Raw genomic sequence first — 26,380 nt, 5'->3', positions numbered from 1 at the left:
TATATATATATATATATATATATATATATATATATGGGTACGCTACTGTATGTTTACAATTCATAGATATCTTTGTCGGGAGTTTCGAACTGATCATTCGAAATCCCCGACATTTAACTCCACGAACGTTGCGTTAAATTGGGGTAAGATTGGAAGATCTCGCGGGCGTTTCTGCGAATGAGTGTTGTCCAATACATGATGGTATTGTGGCATAAATTTCAACCACCTGGTAGGGAAGGAAAGGCTGTCAGAGAGACAAAGTATTTATTATTTACGAATTACAAAATTGATATTGTACTGGTTTACCACGACAAAAATATTGATGTATATGTTTAGAGCCAAGGACTCTCTAGCTTGTTGGATTATGGCAAATTATGGCCTTCAGCTGAAGTATTAAGTTTACCCTTTGATCTGAAGTAAGACTTTGATTGTTTCTCTGTCTTGTGGTCGATAAAGAAGCTTTATCAAACCCCTTATTGAATAAATAACGTAAGAGTTCCCTCGCATCTCACAAGGACACTTTAGTTAGCGCGGGAGATCGTAGTTTTCCTCGGAGCTGTCCAGCACAATGCTCGTTCATTCCTGCCTAAACCTCCAACCCAGTAAGTTAAACTATATTGTTAGTCTCTCTGTCCCCGGCTCCAAGCCACCGTGATACCAGGTCAGTTCCTTTTGTGAGTTTTGTATGTAACTTTGTATCGATCTGTAAAATTGTCATCCCTGGGACTGGGGATTAGTTTTATGCATCAGAATACGCCTGTGGACCTTGGTAAGTGATTTACCAAGGAATAATTGTTGCAATTACGAAAACTTAGTCTTATTTAGTCCAACGTGGACTCTGTGTTACATGAGCACATGTTGCAGACCCCCTAAGGGTGACAGTTCTATTTTTCAATTAGCTTAAAGTGTTATTGTGTGTTATTTCTCTATCAAATGACTATTTTTGTAATAAACTTGAAAATTGTGATCATATTTTATTGAATCCTGAATAGTTTTGGAAAGCAAACCTCTTCAAGGTCTTTTCATCGACCCATTCCATCGGGCCTAGAATCATTAATTTCAATAAGTCGGAGAAAATTCACGACATTTGGTCCTTCGAACCATATGACAAGTGCTTTCCCGAGCTTGAAAGGAAATCAGTAAGGTATGATCTATAGGGTAGCCCTAATAGGAGAGAGAGAGGGAGAGACTAAACTAAAGCCCCCAGTGTCCCGATGTGCGTCTGACCGCGTGTGCCTCTAGTTTTTTGTGCCCCCATCTTCGTAACTTAATCCTAATTCTGTTCCCTCCTAGTTTACCGAATCCCCCCGAAATAGAGTAAAGTCAGTCAAAATGGCGGTGGCCACGATCGTACACATCGAGGCATTTATGGGGCTCATAGTAGACTTACTGGTTGAAACGCAGCGTGCGTTAGTTGAGACCTACTCTGAATCCGTGTACCAGAATCTGGTCACGCAATTGCAAGAGGAGGTAAGACAGCTAAGAGAGCTGTACAAGAAACAATCTGTTAAACTAGAACCTGGTTTAGAAGCCCGAATCAGGCACACGTAAGGAGAAGCTCGCGAGCTTCTACCCTTCTGTATAATTGAATTGATGGAGTGAAAGTCACTTCGACGGGGAATGTTTCCCTCCCCAGATTGAAACCGCTGCTTCTCCCCTCTCCCCACGTTTGAAGGGGAGGTGCAGGAATATGCTTCATATCGAGAGCTATTTAAAATACATGTGGATCAAAGAGCAGATTTGGATGATGTATCTAAATTCACATATCTGTTGGGGACTTTAGGCAGGGATCCGCTTAGGATCGTAAAATCCCTAAGTGTAACCGCCGCGAACTATAGGATAGCATTGGATCTCTTAGACAAACAATATGGTAATGTCCATCAGACACTTGTAATTCTGCACAGAAAGTTGGCTAATATCTTTGTACCCTCATTAGATCCTGTAGAGCTGAAAAGGTTTCGTTTTGAATTAACAATCATAATTGAGGAGATCAAGAGGCTAAGTAGTAATGATATAGGCCAAGGTATGGTCATGAGCCTCATTAATCAAAAGTTGTTAGAAGGGAAGCTCTACGAAAGTAGTTGAGCATCTGAGAAAGTGTGACTATACGCTAGATGAATTCTTCGACGCGATCGATTTCATTATTAGAATGCTCGAGGACGATGCCTTGCAGCGAGGATATAAACTTGAACCTGACATGAGAGTAGACGTCAGTGTAAGAGCGAAATCGAAACCAGTTCAGAATAATTCTTGTCCCTTTTGTAACGAACGGCAGCCGCCTCACGGATGCCGCCAAGTAACTGACATGGCTGCCAGAAGTCGCATTTTGCTAAAGAAGGCCTGTGTTTCAATTACACTAAGTCCGGTTATCGAAGTGATAAGTGTCCCGTCCCTAACTCTTGTAAGAATTGTAATGGTAACCACAACACAGCCATTTGTGATAACCATAATGCGGAAAAACGACCGCAATCAGTTCCCTCCACTTCAGCCCCAAGTAATAGTAGTAGTCAGTCTACGACATCCCGCCCCGTAGTAAATGCGACGCCTCGACAGCACGAAACTGCCCCCGTCCATTTAAGAATAAAGTGGAATCCAAACAGTGCAAAAGTGCAAAGATCGCACATATGTCCAACGTGGACCTCCCATGTACAATCTTGCCAACGGCTATGGCCGAAATCAATCATAAGCAAGGTAGTAAGCGAGTCTGCTTATTTCTCGATACGGGAAGCTAAAAAAAGCTTTATATCCGCGAAAACCGCGAGGCAATTAGGCCTACCGGTGGTAGGAAGGGTAGCGTTGAACATAGCTCCGTTTGGCTCCGCAGAAATAAGCGGACAATATGATGTCGTAAGCTGTAGGGTAGAGATAGGAAGAAGAGTAGTACGAATGAAGCTGGTGGCACACGAGAACGTTGACGTCCCAATACATAACGCTGGTTATGTACAAGTTAGACAGCATCTGTTGAGTAAGGGAGTCACGTTGGCCGATCCAGAGAATAAGTCCGATGAGTTGAAAAATGTCCACATTTTGGTAGGGGCCGATGATTTTAGCTACTTCATCATAGGCATCGAGAAAGTTGATGGGATAAGTCTTTTCCTGACCCATAATGGTATGTCGCCATATGGGAAAGTACCGCAGTGGCTATTGGAAGGAAAAAAGATCGAACATGTGAAAACGCTCAGAGTCTGTAGAATTGCGAGTGAACCAAAGCAGTTTGACTTAGATGAGTGGTGGCGTTTGGACCGTGTTGGCATCGCCCCATCAGAGCAATATACTGTTCGCGAAGCAGAAGCCATGCGAAAGGTGTCGCAAAGTGTCGTAAAGAAGCCTGAGGGATATCAGGTTAGCCTACCATTCGGGTCGGATGCTAGGCCAGATACGAACTATCGAAACGCTGTAGCGCAGTTAGAATCGTTGCAAACTAAGTTCAAGAAGAACAGGGAATATTTTGATCAGTATCAGGGAGTGATAAATAAGTATCTAGAAGCAGGCTTTATATCAGAAGTAAAGGAATCCAAGATTGAAGGGTATTATATGCCACATTTTGGAATTAAGAAATATAGCCGCATGAACCCCCTCAGAATCGTGTTTAATGCCTCAGCAAAATCTAAGGGTCATAAATCGTTGAATGAATGCCTCTTACCTGCCCCAATCTAGTAGAATTAGCATATCATTTGCTTATAAGGTTCAGGTTTAACGACTATGCTAGCCGACATCAGCAAGGCCTTCCACCATGTCTTGTTAGATCCCCATGATGCCAAATACACACGATTTCTGTGGCGCGAGGTAGCAGGTCGAGCGCTCACCTTCGCCTTTAGAGTCGTGGTGTTCGGCATCACGGCGAGTCCGTTTTTGTTGCAACAAGTTTTAAATTGTCATTTCGAAAGGGAAGGTCGGCCAGATTTGGCGAAGTCCTTTTACATAGATAATTATCTTAGTACTTTCGAGGATGTAGAAAGCATGAGGCAGGAGCATGAATCTGTCAACAAGATCTTAAAAGGGGCTGGTATGCCTTTAGAAGGGTGGGCGTCCAATAACTTAGCCTTCGATAGCGAGAAGCAGTGGAGTGAGCCGGTGAATGTGAACGTACTTGGGCTGCGATGGGCCCGAGACGTCGACCAATTGTGTGTGAAAGAGAGTAAAAGAATCAGTGAATTGGGGGAGGGATGGGTACCTACAAAGCGTAAGGTACTTTCCATGTTGGTCTCCATTTATGATCTTCTAGGCTTGATAAGCCCATTATCTGTTCGAGGAAAGCTTTTCCTCCAACAACTATGGGAGGATAACGTAGGTTGGGATGACGTGATAAAGAGAGAGAGGTAGAGAAGCGAGTGAGTTGTTGTGTGAATTGAAAGCGGTAAGCAACATCACACTTCCAAGAGCGGTAGGCAAGAAAAATCTAGAGCTCCATGTATTCACCGATGCCAGCAGTAAGGCTTACGGCGCAGTAGCATATACTAGGGACAATTGCAATCAAGTAAGCCTACTCACTACTAAAATGAGGATCACTCCAAAGGGGATGAACAAGTTGACAATCCCCAAGCTAGAACTATTAGCATTGTTGTTAGGCTGGAGATTAGCCAGGACACTCAAAGGGCTGATAGAGCCACGAGAGATAGTCATGTGGACCGACAGTAAGGTCACGTTGGCATGGGTAGCATCTCCCGATGCCAAGGATAACAAAAATGTGTTCATATCTAACAGAGTGGCGGAGATTGTTTTTCTTCATCAGGCTTGCCATTTTAGTCTAAGCCATGTCCCAAGCAAACAGAATCCTGCTGATGTCCTGTCCAGAGGAGCAATGACGCAACAACTGCTACAAAACACTCTTTGGCGGAATGGTCCAGAGTTCCTAAGGACCACGGGAGAGCCTGTTCCTTATAAGAAGGACGATCCAACCAATGAAAGAACCGTAGTGGCGGCGGTACAAGAAATGAGGGAGGAAATAAGACCTGTTTCACCAGGAGAGATATGGGAAATTCTACAGAGGGAAGTAGAGTTCTGATTCTTATTGAGAGTTACTAGGATAATCCTAAAATTTGCCAAATTAAAACGGCATCCGTTCAGTATTGTTGTCCAATTAGAGCAAAAACATTATTTGCCTACAGTCAATGCTTACTTGAAGGGTGGAGTCAGACCCCCTCGTGAAGTTACTAATTTTGTCAGACAATTAAATCTAGTGTTAGATAATAAGTTAATTTGCACTAGGGGACGAGTGTCCCAAGTAGAGGAAATGAAACATTTGATTCTTTTGCCAGCCAAAGGGCATTTAGTTAGGGCTTATCTAAGATATTTGCATAGTTTGCATTTACATTGTGGTTTGAATACACTAATGGGTATCTTTCGACAGAAATGCTGGTCGCTAGGCCTACGTTCCATTGCGAGGCGGATCGTGCGGCAGTGTCCAGAATGCGTGCTAGCCTTCCAGCCCCTGTTGAGACAGCCACCACCACCCCCCCCCCTACCGAAGGAAAGGATCAACCTAACGAAGCCCTTTACAGCAGTCGGAGTGGACCACACAGCGGCCATACAGACTGAAACGCGGCCAAGCTACATACTGATTGTGACTTGCATGGCCAGCAGGGCCGTGTACCTCGATTTCTGCCCCTCCCTGGAAGCGGAGGAATTTGTCTTAGCCTTATGTCGCTTTTGTGCTACCCACGGTGCTCCGTCCTTCATCACATCCGATAATCATCAAACGTTCAAGACTGCCAGCAACCTCCTTCACGAACTTTATGAAGAGGATGAAGTCCAGCAGTTCCTGAGGAAATCTGGAATTGAATGGCGTTTTCAGACGCCCCGTGCACCTTGGAAAGGTGGGTTCTTCGAGCGCCTAATCGGAGTGACAACACGTGTCCTCCAGATAGCCCTTGGGAAGAAGTACCTGCCAGACACCCACGTACTAACATTAGTGAAGGAGGCTGAGGCGGTGGTTAATAACAGGCCTCTAATGTACAGCGGCGAGAAGTGCGAGGATGAGGTCCTCACCCCCTCCCATTTTGTGAGAGGAAGCCCAATCAACCTCATGGCACCGATCTTGCCTGACGACCACCTCAATGTGACCTTCACCTCCCGGAGGCTCCGTGATCATTATGTAAAGCTGACAGACTCTTTGAAAGCCTTCCGAGAGAGGTGGAGAAAAGAATATTTGAGTGCCCTGAGGGCCAGACACGGCTGTCGATCTGGGGAGCCTTCCAAGCTGCATTCCGGAGATGTCGTGCTGGTCAAGCCAGAAAATCAAAAAAGGGCTACGTAGCCCCTTGGACGTGTCGTGGACACATATCCTGACGACGACTGAGTCGTGCGTTCAGCCAAGGTGTTGTTCGAGGGTGTCGAATCCCTGCGAGCTGTCAGCCACCTGGTTCCCCTGGAGATTGCCCCCTCTGATGACGATGATGGTGTTGGAGTAGACGATGGCGATGTCGAAAGCGAGGGTGCATACAGTTTGCCAGCAGGACTGCCAGGGACCGTTGAGACGTCTGGGGACAACCAGGCAATGGCTCAGGCTACGACATCTCGACAACCAGCCACAGAGGTCATAGGACGTTCCGCACGCCCATTGAGAAAGGCTACTGCGAAGCAGCGAGATTTGATGGAATGATTACTTCAAATTGAGGACATATAACTCATAACTACAAACAGTAAATGAAAATGGGAGAGTCTCTTCTGGTAGGTAGGGAGGGTGGAAAGAAGTAAATGTAGGTAAGTTTGAATCCACAGAGGTTGGAAGTGCGTCGGGTGTAGAGTACGGGGATGGGAGGGTCTCTCTCGTACATACAAGTCGAGCGTTGTACAGAACCAGCACCCCCCCCCCTTGTTCCCCCTAGAGTAATTGCCAAGGTGTGGCAGTGTGGGAAGGGTAATTCCCTTGATCGATTAAAGGCAGATTACCTTATGATTTAATATGTATACATTGCTTACTTGAGATATTATTGCAGGCCCATTGCCTACTTGCCTTTCTATTGATTGATTCATGTATGTATTATATGTCTGGATACATTTTTTTCTGCATTGCCATTCTGTGTGTACACTTGTAAGAGTTGATTGCCCCGGGGTAATATTTCTGTTGATGTATATTGTGTGTACTCCGTTAGAGTCGTTGTGGAGCTCTACGCAACGAGCCTAACAGAGTCTTGGAGTGGTTACTCCTCCCCCGAGTCCAGTCTTGCCTAATTGACCGACGTTTCACCGCCCCTTTATTTCGGGTGTGGAGGATGTCGGGAGTTTCGAACTGATCATTCGAAATCCCCGACATTTAACTCCACGAACGTTGCTTTAAATTGGGGTAAGATTGGAAGATCTCGCGGGCGTTTCTGCGAATGAGTGTTGTCCAATACATGACGGTATTGTGGCATAAATTTCAACCACCTGGTAGGGAAGGAGCGGGTGTCAGAGAGACAAAGTATTTATTATTTACGAATTACAAAAATGATATTGTACTGGTTTACCACGACAAAAATATCGATGTATATGTTTAGAGCCAAGGACTCTCTAGCTTGTTGGATTACGGCAAATTATGGCCTTCAGCCGAAGTATTAAGTTTACCCTTTGATCTGAAGTAAGACTTTGATTGTTTCTCTGTCTTGTGGTCGATAAAGAAGCTTTATCAAACCCCTTATTGAATAAATAACGTAAGAGTTTCCTCGCATCTCACAAGGACACTTTAGTTAGCGCGGGAGATCGTAGTTTTCCTCGGAGCTGTCCAGCATGACGCTCGTTCATTCCTGCCTAAACCTCCAACCCAGTAAGTTAAACTATATTGTTAGTCTCTCTGTTTCCGGCTCCAAGCCACCGTGATACCAGGTCGGTTCCTTTTGTGAGTTTTGTATGTAACTTTGTATCGATCTGTAAAATTGTCATCCCTGGGACTGGGGATTAGTTTTATGCATCAGAATACGCCTATGGACCTTGGTAAGTGATTTACCAAGGAATAATTGTTGTAATTACGAAAACTTAGTCTTATTTAGTCCAACGTGGACTCTGTGTTTCATGAGCACATGTTGCAGACCCCCTAAGGGTGACAGTTCTATTTTTTAATTAGCTTAAAGTGTTATTGTGTGTTATTTCTCTATCAAATGACTATTTTTGTAATAAAATTGAATATTGGGATCATATTTTATTGAATCCTGAATAGTTTTGGAAAGCAAATCTCTTCAAGGTCTTGTCATCGGCCCATTCCATCGGGCCTAGAATCATTAATTTCAATAAGTCGGAGAAAATTAAATATATATATATAAATATATATATATATATATATATATATATATATATATATATATATATATATATATATATATATATATATATTATAGTTCTCTTTTACTTTATGTTGGAGTTATGGTATGAATAAGATAGATCTGAACTCACTCAAATGTGATCTACAATCGTATTTTAAGGAGGGTTATTTTTTACCTTCACTACAGATGTATTTTAAGACGAGAATACATAAAAGAGAGAGAGAGAGAGAGAGAGAAGGAGAAGGAAAAAAAAGAGATGAATGTGCCCAAGGAGAATACGAAGCCACAACAAAGTAGCCACTTCAACCAAGGCCGTCTCGAGGGAACTTGCATCCATTCCGTATGAAATCAGACAGGTCACTGATAGTCTGAAACTGACTTGACGAGGGCTGATGCAGTCGGTCTAAACGGAGATGAGTCAAAATGAATCTCATCAAATGACGTTCATGACTTGACGTGACTCGACTCGCTTGGTGTAAACGCAGCCTTAAGGGGGTTTTACACAGTCAAGCATATTGGCCAACACGCTCATCAAACCTCCAACACAACATGTTTGAAGACTGTTTACACGTTCAAACCAAACTGACAGACAACCTCAGTCGGTGGCAAAAGGAGAAGGAGCAACATGTCACTTACCGAAGACGAGGTGATGGCAGTCGAGATAGTGACTACCCTCAATGAAAAGAAAAGGAAGTGTTCAAAGTGGACAAGGGACTGGTTGCTTAAAAGGGACCAAATTTCACATACCAATTTAATGAAAGAGCTGAAATTAGACCCAGATGAATGGCGCAATTATATGCGCATGGATGAATCAACATATTTAGAACTTTTGAATATGGTCACTCCATTCATTACATGTAAAGACACCGTAATGAGGAAGTCCATTAGCCCTCATGAACGGCTGATCGCAACACCGCGTTTCTTAGCAACAGGCCGATCTCTGCAAGACTTGAGATTTTCAGCTGTAATGGGAACTAGCACCTTATCCAAGATTATACCAGAAACTTGTGTTGCCATCTACAAAGTACTTAAGAAGGATTATTTAAAGGTGGGTTATGATATGCAATACATAATGTTAATTTATTGAGGAAAATCAGTACATAGTAATAATATGTGAAAAATACTGAAACCTTCTGTTGAAATGTGCAATGCTTTCTAACCACAGTGGCAAACGAAGGTACATAACCCAAACCAATCCAAAATTATAACCCTTTATATCTCCCTCTTTGATTGCCAGCCACATATGAAAATGTTACAAGTGCTGAAAATTGGCAAAATATTGTGACATATTGGAATCACTATTAGAATTATCGCTTACATGAAAGGAACTTGACGACTGTGGTACTGGTGTTGCAAATGATTCATGTAAATGGTATGTGTCAGTTACAATTTTAGAATAGGCAGACAAATTCCCATTCTCTGCTTCAAAAACCACATCATTTATCAGTTTCCTAGCAAAGACTGCTGTTTTCTTGTCCAGGGAGTGGAGTGCTTGGCCTACGTACTTCCCAAATGTCTCATTAGGAGTATCATGTCTCTCAGATCTCTCTTCTAAGTTACGAGTGACTAAGTTTAAAATGTAATCTACCTTAGTAGTGTTTCCCTACTCCGTTTCACTACAGGAGCATTGCTGCATGAAGGTAAATTTCATCATCAGCTGGTGGCTCAGCAACACTCCAGAAAGGAGAACGCCTATAAATATAGTGCAAGTCCCCCCCCCTCTCTCTCTCTCTCTCTCTCTCTCTCTCTCTCTCTCTCTCTCTCTCTCTCTCTCTCTCTCATAGCATTGTATCTATTATCTGTTTCAGTTTCAAGCAACAAAAAAGGAGCGGAAGACTGTTGGAGAACAGTTCGAGTTTAGATGGAATTTTCCCCACTGTCTCGGTGCTCTTGATGGAAAGCATGTATGGATAACGCCGCCATCAGAATCAGGGTCTTATTATTCGAATTACAAGGGATACAACAGTCTTGTGTTAATGGCAGTTGTAAATGCAAACTACGAATTCATTATGGCAGACATTGGAACTATTAGTCGCGTATCAGATGGAGGAGTCATTGATAATACAGAATTTGGTAAGCGACTCAAAGATGAAAAGCTCTGCATCCCACATGAGTGAGTAACAGCTACTTCAAATTGTGTTTTGCCATATGTATTCGTGGGAGATGAGGCATTTGTATTATGGACAGATTTCTTGAAACCTTATTCTCAAAAGGACCTACATAGTGAGAAGCGAGTATTCAACTACAGGCTATCAAGGGCACGGAGAGTGGCAGAAAATGCCTTCGGCATTATGGCTTCCCGGTTTAGAATTTTCCACACTTGTATAAATCTCAAATTGACAAGTATTGACAAAGTTGTCATGGCATGTGTTGTGCTACATAACTATTTGCAGAAAGCATGCCCTTCAGACTATTCCCCAGAGGACTGCTTCCATAGGGAGGATAGACTAAGCAAGAGGATTTTGCCAGGCTTAACTGCTGATCCTAATTATTTAGCAGGTTTGCAACATGAACTGCTACTAAATGATCTACGGTCCATCGGCGTTGAAGATCAAGCCTTCGAATACCTAAAAGACTACTTAGTTGGTAGAAATTGCTGTGTACAAATTGGAAACTCTTAATCATCATATGAACCCATAAACAGAGGGGTACCCCAGGAGAGGGTACTTGGCCCAATCTTATTCAACATCTATACTATTGGTCTATCGAAAATGCTACAAAGGCATGGCGTGAAGTTTAAACTTTTTGTAGATGACACACAATTTTACTTTTCCATAAATGATATAGACGACACTACTGAAACTCTAAACTGAAACCTTGATAGTGTTAGAGAATGGATGATATTTAAACAACTAAAATTAAATGAGAACAAAACTGAATTCATGGTGGTGGGAAAGAGAAACAGTGTGAGAAACTTAGGTGATATTCAACTGAACATAAATAATGACTCGGTGCCGTTATCTAGTAAAGTTCGAGATCTATGTGTATTTCTTGACTGCAACCTATCTCTAAATGCCCAAATAAATAATGTAATAAAAACTGCTGGTTATCATCTAAGAAATATTGCGTTAATAAAAAAAGTACCTAGACGAAAATTCTGTAAAGAAACTTGTGATAAACTGTGTTATTATCAGGATTGACTATTGCAACTCATCTATTACAATTTACCAAAAGTGCAACTTAAAAAATTACAAAACATAATTAACAGAGGAGCAAGACTGATAAAAGGCGTCCCACCTAGAGAAAAGATCACACCTATACTAATTGATTTACACTGGCTGCCGATTAAAGCGCGGATTGAATTTAAAATATGTACAATAACCCACCAAGTTATCAGAACCGGGCGTCCAAAATACTTAAGAGAATTGCTACATATTGCGCAGCCAACAAATCGTGTCGACACGAGAATAGTTACAGATGGCTTCAAACTGTTGGAACCTAGGTATACGTCTACTTTAGGCTCTAGAGCCTTTAGATATGCGGCCCCGATACTATATAATAACCTCCCACGAAACATTCGAATGATTGAAGACATTAAGGCTTTCAAGAGGAAACTGAAGTCTTTCTTATTTCATGAGTCTTTTGACAGTAAAGATTTAACAGTAAAGGAAGAATACTAGACATGAAACGTTAAATACTCTGAACGAATAAGGTAAAACGACAGTGGAGGTCCTGTAGGAGAGTGGGGTTCCCCTGCTGTATGGGACCAGAAAAGCAGCCATCAAAGTAAAGTAAGTAAAGATATCTATATGGAAAAGATAACAATCCTAAAGCTACATAAAGATAGTGAGAAAATGCCGACTGAGAAAGGAGCTACACAGACCCCATCTTTCCCAAGTTATTCACAGAGTTGCTAGGAGGTTTTAAGAATTTTGATTGGGAAAATGTAGGAATTGATATTGATGGGCAATACCTTAACAACTTGAGATTTGCAGATGACTTAGTTGTGTTTAGTGAATTATGGGAGGAATTGCAAAGATGATAGATTTGAGTAGAGAAAGCAAAAATATATGACTGAAAATCAATATGGGGAAAACTAAAACAATTTCCCATGAAAATGCAGAGAGACAACCATAAATATCCTACAATAAAGGCCGCATGAACCGTGCCGGCATACGTGTAGATAACTGATATGGGTCTCGCGATATATATTGAGAGACAAGATATAATGGTTATGTATAAACCCCTAGAGATTGCTAATGAATATATAATTGAGACAGAAAGTAAGTGTTTCTCCAAGACATGTGACCGAAATTAAAATATGAATAAGTGTGGGATCGCAAGCTTTTGGTAAACAGAATATTATGAAAAGTAAAATGCCACTTTCTCTAAAATAAAAATAAAAGTATTCAATCAGATGGTCCTACCAGTATTAACTTATGGCCAGGGCACCAGCCATCCGTTGAGATACTACCGCTAGTATTACATTGGATCCCTCACTCTGGTTACGGTTCACTTTCCCTTAGCCTACACATACACCGAATAGTCTGGAATATTTTTTTACATATTCTCCTCTGTCCTCATACACTTGGCAACACTGAGATTACCAAACAATTCTTTTTCACCCAAGGGGTTAACTACTGCACCGTAATTGTTCAGTGGCCAATTTCCTCTTGGTAACGGTAGAAGAGACTCTTTAGCTATGGTAAGCAGCTCTTCTAGGAGAAGGACACTCCAAAATCAAACCATTGTTCTCTAGTCTTGGGTAGTGCCATAGCCTCTGTACCATGGTCTTCCACTGTCTTGGGTTAGAGTTCTCTTGTTAGAGGGGACACTCGGGCACACTATTCTACATAATTTCTCTTCCTCTTGTTTTCTTAAAGTTTTTATAGTTTATATAGGAATTATTTATTTTAATGTTGCTACTGTTCTTAGAATATTTTGTCTCCTCTTTTCATTTCCTCACTGGGGTATTTTCCCTGTTGGAGCCCCTTGGCCTATCCTGCTTTTCCAACTAGGGTTGTAGCTTAGCAAGTAATGGACATTGACAGGACATGTAATGAGAATGACAGTTAATAGATGGACATATTAAAATAACAAAATGGGTCCCTAGAGAGTGCAAAAGAAGCAGAGAAAGGAAGAGAAGACGTTGGGTTGGCGAGCTAAGAAAATTTGTGCATAGAAAAACCAAAAACAGATGCAAGGGGAGAGAAATGTCTGAGACCTTTGTTCTACAGTGGACTAGTAGCGGCTGATGACGAGGATAATGATATATATATGTGTATATATATATATATATATATGATAAATTTTTTGCACATTTAAACGTGTTTCTTTCATATTTCAAATAAGCCATATATATTAATACATTGGTCTGGATTCTCTTAACGACCTCGGGATCAGAGCCCCAGGCGGAACCGCCCAAAGACTATGATATCGGACCGGCGGGGATTTGAACCCTCGTCCAGGATATCTGTACGCCAGTGACCATACCACTCGGCCACGAGTGGTATGGTCACTGGCGTACAGATATCTTGGACGAGGGTTCAAATCCCCGCCGGTCCGATATCATAGTCTTTGGGCGGTTCCGCCTGGGGCTCTGATCCCGAGGTCGTTAAGAGAATCCAGACTTTAATGTATTAATATATATGGCTTATTTGAAATATATATATATATATATATATATATATATATATATATATATATATATATATATATATATATATATATATATATATATATATATATATATATATATATAACATAATATAGCCTACATGAGTAAACATATGTGAGGCTTTGAAGAAATATAACGGCTGCGAGTAGTTGATTGCATGGCGCGTACCTTTCTGTAATTATTTTTCTTTTCAACATTTATATACGAGTTTTATTTTCATCCAATTAATGTGTGGTCTTTCTCGTGGTTCTATCGCTGTGATGTGACTTAGGAGCCATTATTCCTGCAAGGTTAATTGTGACAGATGAAGAGATTCAGGCTTATATATTGACTAATGAGAGGTGGGTTCATTTGAAGAGAGAGAGAGAGAGAGAGAGAGAGAGAGAGAGAGAGAGAGAGAGAGAGAGAGAGAGAGAGAGAGAGAGATCAATTTTAAAGGAAGCATTTGTTTAAAAAAGAAAACTAGAAATGCACTATGAGAGTAAAGACCTCCGCCATAGGAGCTTATTTCTCGAGGTTTGGGTTAAATCTGTCGACCTCTTGCTCGATCTTGATCCTTGACCTAGGACTTTCCGAAATTTAATCACTGCAACGTCTCAACGAAAGAATTAATCCCTGAAAGTTTCACTGCGCTATTGGTAAAATTGTGGCCAGGAAGTTAGCCACAAACAAACAAACAGGGGCAAAAACATAATCTCCTCCCAACTTCGTTGGCGGAGGGAACAGAGACGGCAAATATGATTTTAAAGAAATAATTTTATATAACTAAACCAAGGGTGGGTTATTTCATCGTGCCAATGGACCAGTTAAATTTGGTCCGTTTCTATCAGCATAGGCCATAGAGATTCAAGCATTGGGTCAATTTCAAAATCAAATGGAAACCCATGCCCAATACCTGTGTAATCTTCTTAAGTATAACAATACAACTAGATTAAATGATTTACAAAGTTATTTGTTTTATATATATGCATATACAAACGAATATTGTATTTAAAGATTTATTTCCACAACATGAAACATAAATTATCTGTAAACACTAATCACCCATTATTCCTTAATTTCCTTCCTCAAGTAAAGTTCCTTGTCTTGCGAGTCAGAGTTGTGAACTTGTGACCAGTGTTGCCAGATGAAAGATTTCCACCAGTGTTCTTTTCAAACTATGTGGGCGTTTTTTTTATCAGACTTGACACAGATCTCTGCTACACCACGAATAAAACAAAATTTAGCATAAGAAAAAATTCTCTAATGGGTTTTCTATTTTGACTTGAGTTCATATGTTTATTTCGATGTTTCTCTGGTGAATTTGGAATCTCGCAATCTAAATGGCACCGCTGTTTGTGAGTCTAGTTTCTCTCAGTTGAGTGTGTCGTCTTGGTGAAGTGAATTTTGTTTCGAAGGTCTTGTCACGAAAGTCGAGACAGTGTTTTGGTCTAGCATGAGACGGAAATAATCAGGCATAGCAAATAGACAATTGATCGATCGCTAATGGTTTTACGACAAAGAATATCTATAATGCCCAGTTTTTAAGTCTTCCACAAAGCTTCCCCTCCCTATGACAGAGCAGGCAAGTACAAGTCATTGAAGTCAAAACCTTGGTTTATTTCGACAAGACATTACAATATCCCGTATTTTTCTCGGAATTGAGTAATTAAGTGATTGGTAATTCTGTACAATTGCTCCCCCACTAAAAAAAAAATATAGTATTTTTTTCTGATGAATTACGCTCTGCTTTATCTAAAGCTGACCCTTTTTTATCTTTTTGATGAACAGTATTTTTATCCCATTTGTTAACCATTCCAATCCGTGGGGACCTCCAGCGGGAAACCGGTTTTGTTTTTTTGGCGTTGGGAATGAATTAAAGAATTCGTTTTAACATACTAATAATGGCACATGTAGAATTAGCAATAAACAAGGCCACCAGCTAACCTAAACAAACCACCTAACCTGACCGGTTTTATTTTACAACAACAATGTTCCCCACATGATTTTAATCATCATATATCAATTAATCATTACTAGTTCAATTGGTTTCACATTAAATCTGAGGCGGTTGGTCAAAATAAAAAATGGTGGGTAAATATATGTTATTCTAATTTCTAGCAAAATTGGAATTCGCTATAAGAAATGGACGAGTGCTGGCTAGTTTGGTATTTTTCTCTCTATGTTTATTAGGGACTGGGGCATAATAACTTACATACCGGCCTATTCAATGTGAAGTGTGTTTTACACTCTGTTCATTGTTTAGCTAATAGTTTACAACACCCCGCTCTCCATTTACTCCAAAATAATGCAATCCTGCAGTTTTCAGCTTCTTGAACAGTAATTAGGTGGTTATTTAAATTCTGGGAAAGCAATAATTAGCAAGATATGTTGAAGGGGGAAGGGGTTATAAAAAGAAAATAATTCGGTTTTCTCACTAAACGACTCAGAACTGACAGGTCAATACAGTCAACCAAACAGAATTTGTGATGCCAGCGTACATAAACAGAAGTCTGTGATGCCAGCGTACATTTGATATACTGTATATTCAAAATATGCTTAGGTAAAAATGGATTAATTACTCAAAAGTGTACATAAAATATGCAATTTACAAATAGTGACACTTTTGAGCAATCACTCAATTTTTGATAAAGTATACTGTAGTTTGAATATACAGTATATCAGATGTACGCTGGTATCACGAACTTCTGTTTATGTACGCTGGTATCACGAACCCTGTTTCGTTGACTTTGACATGTCAGTTCCAAGTCGTTTGGTGAGGAAACCGAGCTATTTTCTTTGGTAAATGTCTAGGAGAAGGCCGCACCCGTTTTTCAAGTATTAACGACGAAAAACGGCAAAAAACAACCAGATTATTGTTGCACAGTGCATAGAAACATGAGGAAATGAATAAAAAAGAAACTAAGACTTAACTCCTACACACAAAATGTAAGCATAAACCTACTACTACAATTATGGGGGACCCCAGTGGGAAGCGGGGTTTTGGGTGGGGGGGGGGGCCGTCAAATAATGTTCGCAATAAATGAATACTTATCCTTCCACCACCCCTCCCCCTATACCCCTACCTAGCCCTACCAGGGGGGCGGACCCCCCTTAAGGCCACAGTGATTTTCAGGGCACTACCGAACCTAATAAACCCACCTAACCTAGCCTAGGGGCCCTGTACCCCTTTCTAGGCCTACCAGGGGGGGGGGGGCTCCGCCCCCCTGCGACCCCCCCCCCCTTACGGCCACTACCTAACACATCCATCAAACCAAATCCAAAGTGATGGTACTGCTGTATACATCGTTATACTATCACCATTATAATATACTCTATAAATTAATGAAGCTCACCTTAAACTGTTGGTTCATAAAGATGTGCTGCTGCTTTGAGGAAAACGTGAAGCCGTTGCGAAGGTTCCTTGACATGCAGGACAATTTTTATTTTGTAAAATTAAATTGTGTCTCTGGCACAAATCCACTAGTTTTTCAATATTCCCTGAATAAGTTACAACAAATTCATTGTAAGTTAGGTAACAGTCAGGACAAGAAGATGGAATTTCAACTTCTTGTGCAACATAAGATGACGTGCTTGCTATGGCCTCCATGTCTAAGAACGAAATGAAATGCCTTGGTAAGATAATGTATTGTCGCGCTGTTGTATTGTCGCGCTGTTGTATTGTCGCGCTGTGATTGGCCAAACATGTATGACGTCATAGTGGATAGGTGCTGTGATTGGCCAAATGTGTAAGATTTCATAGTGGACTAGTTTGTCTGCGGATTATAGTGGTTACAGGTTTCATTTGAGCAAAAACAAGACAGTCAACAATAACAACAGACTTAGAAAATATCTGGGAGGAAGACAAGAGTAGCGTGAGTTTGATCGTCGATATTTCGACTATTATTAATTTTCACTAAATTATCTCACTCCTATACCACTATTTACATACATTACTACACATTCTAGTAAAAAATAAATTGAATATCACTGATATCTTCATGCGGCCCTCTCCTAGACATTAACCTTTTCTTTTTATAACCCCTTCCCCCTACCTCAACATATCTTGCTAATTATTGCTTTCCCAGAATTTAAATAACCACCTAATTACTGTGCAAGATGATGAAAACTGCAAGATTTCATTATTTTGGAGTAAATGGAGAGCATGGTGTTGTAAACTATTACCTTTGTTTACATCTGAGAGACTCCAGGGGACTTATTGCGCATGTTTTTTTTCCATGTTTTGGGGAGCTCTCTGTGCATTTACAATGACGTATTTGTCAGGTAGTTTTTTTTTTTTTAAACCTTAACAGCTTACAATTACTTCTCCATAAGTTTCCGGATGTTGTTCTACAACAGCCATTTTTTTCCCACCTTCTCCTTCACTTTTAAGTTAACCACCATCTCGTAAAGACGTCTTCAAGAGTGAACTTAAGGGAAGCTCATCAATCTTTCGAAATTTAGTGTAGTTTCGTTTATGTTGGCAATTGATTATGATGGAAATGCTCATGTGACATTTAAAAATAACAGCGAAATAATGCCTCAAATGTCCGATTCTGACCTCATTTTCAGGGAAGGCCAGCACTTTTTCTACTGCAAAGCTTTTGTAAAGATTGCCAAGAAAAAAAAAAGCTGACAACATCAATCAGAAGGTAAGGAATTATTTGTAATTTACTTTTTCATAATGAAAGGATTTATTTGTGACATGGGAAGGTGGGTCTAGCGGGCTTGTCCCCCGGCTAGGGGCTGTGACCTGGGAAGGGGGTTTGGGGGACTTGCCTCCGGCCTTGGGGTTGTGACCTGGGAACTACTAGGTTAGGTTAGGAGGGTTTCTTAGGTTCTGGGTAAAGTTGTACTGTATTACAGATTCCCATTTCGAACAGAAAATATATGCTTTCCTGTAGGAAATGACGTGATTTAACCGAATTTGACCTTCATTTCAACCGCAAGCAAATAGAACAACCATTTCGACTAACTTCAAGTAGCCGAACTGGTTGTTGTTGCGGATGAAATGAAGGTAAAAACCGGTTAAATCACATTATTTTCTACTGTAAAACACATATTTTCTGTTAAAATGTTTGAATATAATGCCTCTAGTTCAAATTCCGTCCTCACTTCACTCATCAAGAACCTATTTACTGCGCACACTAACATTAGTTACGCTAACATTAGCAATGTTAGGCTGACATTGCTAACGTTAGCAATGCTACGCTAATATTAGCGATGCATAAATATGTGTTTTTATTCATTTACATTATATTTCAGTAAATTAGTTAAATAAAATGTGTATTTTAAAGCATTTTTCCATATACCCTTTACACAGTATATAAAAGGGTACAGAACCTACCAACCCACCTAACCTAACATAGTAATTCCCAGGTCACAACCCCTTGCCGGGGTAAGCCCCCGGACCCCCTTCCCAGTTCACAACCCCTGGCCGGGGGCAAGTCCCCGAACCCCCTTCCCAGGTCACAAACCTTCGAGGTACCGAGCTCGTATGTACTGGCAAACGGTAATGTTGAGCTGTGCAAGCTAAAAACACATAAATTAAAGAAATTGACTTACTTTTCTGACCCGGACAAGGAAACTTGTGTGTCACCGGGGTGTTGAGACTGTGACGTCTTAACTTCTATGAACGGCACTTGGGGCTCTGTAAACGTTGGGGTATTACATTAGGTGATTTAAGGAAATTATCAACACTGGATGACGTATCAAAAAATTCCCCCATGAAATTTAGCAAATGCTTTTAAGTATGGAATACTGCAGCCTTTATAAGTTTCTATAACTTCCATCATAAAATACGAAAAAAAAAACCTCACTTGAAATAACAAAGACCTGACTAGGACAAAGGTTTCCACAGAAAAGGATTTGTTGGAAGGGGTATGAAGAGACCACTTGAAGACATAAGGGAAGGGGTTGGGAAATATTAACCCCCACCCCCTGTGCAAACTTAACATACGTATGGGTTTGTGATTGGTTAACGGAAAAACAACGGAGTCTAGAGAGTAAACATGAATGAACTAGAATGGGAAACTTGTCCAGAGCAAGTGTTTATGTGAAATCAGGGCGTGACAAGGTAATAACAAAATGTATAAAATTAATATTGAAAGATAAAATGGAGTGTATGATAAATAATATTTAATGAGGTGATTTTATAAGGTATCGGATAATAAAACTAATAATTCTTGGGTCAAACTTAATATGTATACGAGGGTATTACATAAAAGGAATCAAGTCAAATACTTGAATGAAGTCGAATAGTTGAATTTGGCGGGTAGAGAAGAAGAAATCCTATTGGTGGAGGCGGAGTTCATGCGCAGGTGGGAGGAGTTTATGCGCAGAAGGTCGAAACCTGCTATGTACAAACGAACGAACGAGAGCGACTACGACCGACCCCTAGAATGTCTAAAAATAAATGAAAAACACTGCTAATGTTAGCATGTTATACTAACATTGCTAATGTGAGCTTGTGCAGCTCAATATTACCGTATTTTTTAAACATGAAACTTACCCGCTGGTTATATAAGAATGGATAGCATTCCTGACGCCTCGGCAGAACTATTTAAAAACTTGCGGATAACGCAGGTATGTCAGGTGTACACTAGCACCCTGGTGGACTACAGGTAGAACTACTCCCACTTCCTCAGATTTTTCCTGCCGGTCGTACTGGCAGAACGTTGAAAATTCACTCGCTGTTTACATTCAATTGGACGGTTTATTTGGTGATGTACTCTGTCCTTTTGTTTTTGTTGGCTTTCGCTTTGGTGTTTTCCTTTTCAAATATTCTTGAAATCTTTATTAATGTGAGGTTATTTAGTTATTTTGACCTTTGTTATTGTTTAATTTTCTCGTCACTTTTCAATATGGCCGACCCCTCCCCTTTATATAGGAAGTGTAGTAAAGGTTGTCAGACTCGACTTCCTAAAGGCTCTGTTGATCCGCACACAATTTGTGTTAAATGTAGAGGGAAACCGTGTGCTTATGGTGATCGGTGTGAAGAATGTTCTTCATTAACGGAAAGTCAGTGGGTAGCTTACGAGCGTTATAATCAGAAATTAGAGAAAGATAGAATTAGGAAAGAAAGGATTAGACGTAGTTCTTCCCGTTCTGTGGATTTATCTAGGTCTGATGTAATTAATCCTACGTCTTCCCCCCGTAGTGGTAGATCAAGAGCCGAAAGAACCTACGATGAGGGATATGTTATCCGCAATTCAAGCTCTCGGTGTGAGGGTTGAATCTTTAGCAGCGGACAAAAAACAAATGATGTCAGAAATTAATTTACTTAAAAGTGGTCGGACTAGTGATCAAACAAGTGTTAAAAGTCCGACAAATGTGTTTAGTGTAATGGAGGGCGCGCCTGCGCGATCCTGTCGTTGGCCTAGCCTAAGACCTCTGTCAAGCTCCCGGAAGGGGAGAAGTTATGTCGAAGGGCGAAAGGGAACGAGAGGCTTCATCAGTCGCGTAGACGTTCCCTCGAGTGATCCTGATGGCGTAGCTCAGGGCGCTCACCCTCACCATAGAAAAGGTGAGGTTAGTGCTTTGTCTCCCTCTTCGGATGAGGAGTCACGTGATGATAGGTGGCGTAAAGAATCTAGACCGATTAAGAGGAAAGTTCAGTCAGTGGAACAGCCGCACGTTTCCTCCCCGCAACAGCCGGGTTGTAGTCATTGGGAATCACCTGAACGTTTTCGGTCCTTTGACGAGTGTTCTCCTGTGAAGCGCTCGAATGTGGGTTCCGATGGGGATAGAGTAATGGATTCGGATGCGGAGTTAATTTCTGGTTCTGGTGTGACTATCCATGCTCCACCTCTTCCTTTGGACTGGGATTCTTCTCCCGAAAGGGGTAAAAGATTGGAGAGCGATGAAGAGGTTGAAGTTGCTATAGAAAAGGCTGTACAATTATCTCCTCAAAACGATCCAAAGTGGAATATGTTGTTGAACATGAAACAACAGCTCTTGTCGATGATGCAGTCTTATCGACCGGTTGTTGGCAGTGAGGCTGGGCGTCAGTCTTCGGTGGTAGACCCGTTGTCGCACTGGCGGCCTGTTGTCTCTGGGACTGACGTGATATCGCACAGGCGGTCTCCCAGTTTCACTGTTCAGCGGAAGGTTGGAGTAGATTTGTCTTGGCAGAGCTCTGTTTCACAACAAATATCAAAGGAGCATTCAGCCGATATTCAGTCCAAGCGTGATAATGTTCGCCAAATGGTGGAGCGAGCCGCGAAGCGGCAGGATGGAAGCAGGCGCAGGGGGAGCCTGAGCGGCAACATGACGAGCCTCAGGAGTTAATTGTTGAAGGCGCTGAACGTCTCCAGCAGCGCCAGCGTGACGACCCACACCAGTTGAGCCATGAATGGGTAGAGCGCCAGCGCGTGAGCGCGACGGGCCAGGGCTCCTCGGAGCGGCAGCGCGAACATCGCGTGAACGCGGCGCGCCAGGAGGCGGCAGAGTGGCGTCAGCCAGACTCAGTCCATTATAGAATCAATCGTGACAGCAAACGCAAGTCGAATGACTGTCAATTGGAAACGGATATGGAACAACGCAAGCGCGCCCATGTCGACTCTGTTGCACCCGCACAGGAGGTTCAATATTTGGGACAAAACGCAGCCCCAATCTCTGAATTAGAAGATCAGGATGAGGTTCTCTCTCATGAGGAACACTTGGAGGATATCTCGGAGGAAGAGGAGGAGAAACCACCTTAACATGCGGTGGATTTCAAAAAGTTAATGCTAGTCTTCTCGGAATTATTTCCAGACAATTTTGCACCAGTTACTCCGCGATCTCCCCCTTCTGAGTTTATCTTGGGCAAGACAGTGAAGACTTCTTTTTATACAAGAATGGTGCTTTCCCTCTCTTCTAAGAGCATTAAAATTAATGGCAGCATGGATGGATACAAGAAAAGCTATGGGCAAGACATGCTTCACTTTTCCACCAGCTAAGTTAGCCTCTAAATCGAACGTTTGGTATGAGACGGGAGAGGTATTAGGTTTGGGAGCTCCGGCGTTTGCACAGGGAGACTTCTCAAACCTGGTGGATTCTTCCCGTCGCATGGCTATGAGAAAGACAAAAGTGTTGTGGTCAATGTCGGAGTTTGACCACCTCTTAAAATGATTGTTTAGAGCATTTGAGGTACTGTATTTAATTTACTGGACTGGTCACTGGGAGCCTTGAGCAGAAAAGTGGCCGAGATGAAGGACACGGACACAAGTAGTCTTATCCAACTTATGCCTTGTATGGACAGAACAGTCAGGGATGGTTCTAATGAGCTGGCCGCTTTGTTTACTGCAGGAGTTATAAAGAAAAGAGCTACTTTATGTTCTTTCCTCTCTGTGGGTGTCACTCCATGTCAGAGATCTGAGCTGCTTTTTGCGCCCATGTCTTCGGCTCTATTTCCGCAGGATTTAGTTAAGGAGGTGGCTGCAAATCTGTCTCAGAAGGCTACTCAGGATTTGGTTACTAAAACAGCCAGTAAGGTTTTACTTTAGTCCTTCTCTTCTCGTAGAACTAAGGAAGGGGCGTCATATTCTTATTCTGCTCAGCCCTTTCGGGGTAAATCTACAGGGAGAAGTACTTTCAAGCCAGAGGCAAGGAAGCAAAGGAAAAGAGGAGCCAAGCCCAGCCGGGGCAGGGTCTGACGGCTCTCCCATTCAAGCAGTGGGAGCCAGGCTGAACAACTACTGGCAGGCCTGGGAGAAGAAGGGAGCGGATCCTTGGTCGGTACGTCTTCTAAAGGAAGGATACAAAATTCCGTTTGTATTAAAGCCTCCTTTAGTCGCAGATCCGGTGGATCTTTCACCCAAGTACAAGAAAGGACCGAAGAGGCAGGCCATGCACTTGCAAGTGTCGCTTCTACTCAAAAAGAGAGCGGTAGAAAGGGTGCAGGATTTGGAGTCTCCAGGGTTTTACAACCGCTTGTTCCTAGTTCCTAAGAGTTCAGGGGAATGGAGACCGGTTCTGGATGTGAGCGCCCTCAATCGCTACGTCCAGAACTCGAAATTCACTATGGAGACTCAGAAGACTGTGCTGGCAGCATTGAGGAAAGGCGACTGGATGGTATCATTGGACCTCTAGGACGCTTATTTTCATGTTCCGATACATCCAAGCTGCAGACGTTATCTGAGGCATACAGGGGAAGCGTCTTCCAGTTTCGAGCTTTATGTTTTGGCCTCTGCACAGCTCCTCTGATTTTACAAAATTAATGATGAATGTGGCGAGTATGCTGCACTCGAGAGGCATCAGAGCCTTCCTGTACTTGGACGATTGGTTGATAAGAGCTCCCTCGGTCGAGCGCTGTATGAAGGACCTTCAGTTGACCATGGATTTGACAAAAGAATTGGGACTTCTAGTGGGTTCGAAGAAGTCACAGTTGACTCCATCCCAGAAGATCCTTTATTTGGGGATGGAGATTCGGAGTCAGGATTTTCGGGCTTTTCCGTCGCCTGCAAGAGTTCAGTCAGCCCTTCTAAGGCTGGGAGCCTTTATGGAGAAAAAAGTCACTATGGTAAGGGAATGGATGAGTCTTCTGGGAACCCTCTCGTCTCTAGAGAAGTTTGTATCTCTGGGAAGGTTGCACCTGCGCCCCCTTCAATTCCACCTCAATGTTCATTGGAAAAGGGGAGACAGTCTCGACAAGGAGAATATTCCCGTTACGAATACGATCAAATCACATCTTCAATGGTGGAACAATGCTCACAAACTCAACGAGGGTCTATCGTTGGAGCAGAGGAACCCAGACCTCGTGTTGTTCTCAGACGCCTCAAATTCGGGGTGGGGAGCAACATTGGGGAGAAGGGAGATCTCAGGGCGTTGGACAAAAGAACAGAAGGCTCTTCATATCAATCAGAAGGAGCTCTTAGCGGTGCACTTAGCCCTCAAAGGATTTGAGGGCCTGGTCCTGGACAAGGTGGTACAGGTCAATTCGGACAATACCACGGCCCTAGCGTACATAGCGAAGCAGGGGGGGGACCCACTCGAAGTCTCTGTACGAGTTAGCGAAATCTCTACTCCTCTGGGCAAAGGAAACGAGGATTCTGTTATTGACTCGATTCATTCAAAGAGCCTAGAATGTGAGTGCGGAAAGGCTCAGCAGGAGGGACCAAGTTCTGTCCATGGAATGGATGCTGCATCTGGAGGTTTGCAAGAAGTTGTGGCGATTATGGGGTCGCCCTCTCATAGATCTCTTTGCAACCTCCAAAACAAAGAGACTGGGAACGTATTGCTCTCCAGTACCGGATCCCGAGGCAACTCACATAGACGTGTTCCTGCTGGATTGGGCGCACATGGATGTTTACGCGTTCCCACCCTTCAAGATCCTATACAAAGTAGTGCAAAAGTTCGTATCTCACAAGGGGACCAGAATGACTCTATAATTGCTCCTTTTTGGCTGTCGAGAATCTGGTTTCCGGAGATACTGGAGTGGGTAGTGGACGTGCCGAGAAGCCTCCCGTTAAGAGCAGATCTTCTCAGACAGCCCCATTTGGCAAGAAATAACCAAAACCTCAGAGCTCTACGTCTGACTGCCTTCAGACTATCGAAAGACTTGCAAGATCTAGAGGCTTTTTGAAGGAGACAGCCAAGGCTATTGCAAGAGCAAGGAGGACCTCTACCATTAGAGTATATCAATCCAAATGAAAGGTATTCAGAGAATGGTATAGAGCTAACTCGGTTTCTTCGTCCAATACCTCTATAGCACAGATTGCCGACTTTCTTTTAGATCTGAGGAATAAGCGTAACTTCTCGGTCCCGACTATTAAAGGATACAGAAATATGCTGGCAACTGTTTTCAGACATAGAAATCTGGATCTCTCCAACAATAAAGATTTACAAGACCTATTTAGGTCTTTCGAAACGTCTAAGAGATGTCATCAGGTATCACCAGCTTGGAACTTGGATGTGGTACTTAGATTCCTTATGAGTGGAAGGTTCGAGCCTCTGCACTCGGCTACTTTTAAAGATATGACTTTTTAGACCCTTTTCTTGGTGAGCTTGGCAACGGCCAAAAGGGTCAGTGAGCTCCATGCTTTCAGCAAGAATATTGGATTCAGAAATGGAAAAGCAATATGTTCTTTGCAGCAGGGTTTTCTGGCCAAGAATGAACTTCCTTCTCGGCCGTGGCCCGAATCTTTTGAAATTACTAATCTTTATGACTTAGTGGGCGATGAGATAGAGAAAGTGCTATGTCCCGTTAGAGCTTTAAGGATATACAGTATATAAAAAGAACAAGGAGCTTGGGAGGCAACCCAGAGGTGCTCTGGTGTGCAGTCAAGAAGCCCTCTCAGCCTATGTCAAAAAATGCTCTTTCCTTTTTTGTAAGGCTTTTAATTAGAGAAGCTCATTCACAGTGTAATGAGGCAGATCTTAGGCTGCTCAAGGTAAAGGCTCACGAAGTAAGAGCAGTGGCTACTTCAGTGGCTTTTAAACAGAATCGTTCTCTGCAAAGCATAATGGATGTGACCTCTTGGAGAAGTAAGTCTGTATTTGCATTCCATTACCTAAAACATGTTCAGACTCTTTACGAGGACTGCTACACTTTGGGTCCATTCGTTGC

General features: G+C 42.1%; 2 protein-coding genes and 1 pseudogene across 3 annotated transcripts in view; all 3 read left to right on the top strand.

Annotated features, from left to right (window-relative positions):
* Positions 1-4,498: 4,498 nt before the first annotated feature.
* On the top strand, positions 4,499-5,005 carry LOC137650942 (uncharacterized). The gene has a single exon (XM_068384086.1). The coding sequence runs from the start codon at positions 4,499-4,501 to the stop codon at positions 5,003-5,005; it is 507 nt and encodes a 168-aa protein (XP_068240187.1).
* A 3,986-nt stretch (positions 5,006-8,991) lies between these two features.
* On the top strand, positions 8,992-10,858 carry LOC137650941 (uncharacterized; annotated as a pseudogene).
* A 4,179-nt stretch (positions 10,859-15,037) lies between these two features.
* LOC137650593 (uncharacterized) overlaps positions 15,038-26,380 on the top strand; it is a 116,693-nt gene continuing 105,350 nt past the window's right edge. For both annotated transcript variants that reach the window (XR_011045996.1, XR_011045997.1), the window contains exon 1: positions 15,038-15,418. The gene's annotated coding sequence lies outside the window, so the exon portion shown is untranslated. The remainder of the gene's footprint in view (positions 15,419-26,380) is intronic.

The sequence above is a fragment of the Palaemon carinicauda genome, chromosome 12 (assembly GCF_036898095.1).
Source record: "Palaemon carinicauda isolate YSFRI2023 chromosome 12, ASM3689809v2, whole genome shotgun sequence".
NCBI lineage: Eukaryota > Metazoa > Arthropoda > Malacostraca > Decapoda > Palaemonidae > Palaemon > Palaemon carinicauda.
The sequence above is the reverse complement of the archived record's forward strand: the minus strand, read 5'-3'. Positions and strand labels throughout refer to the sequence as shown.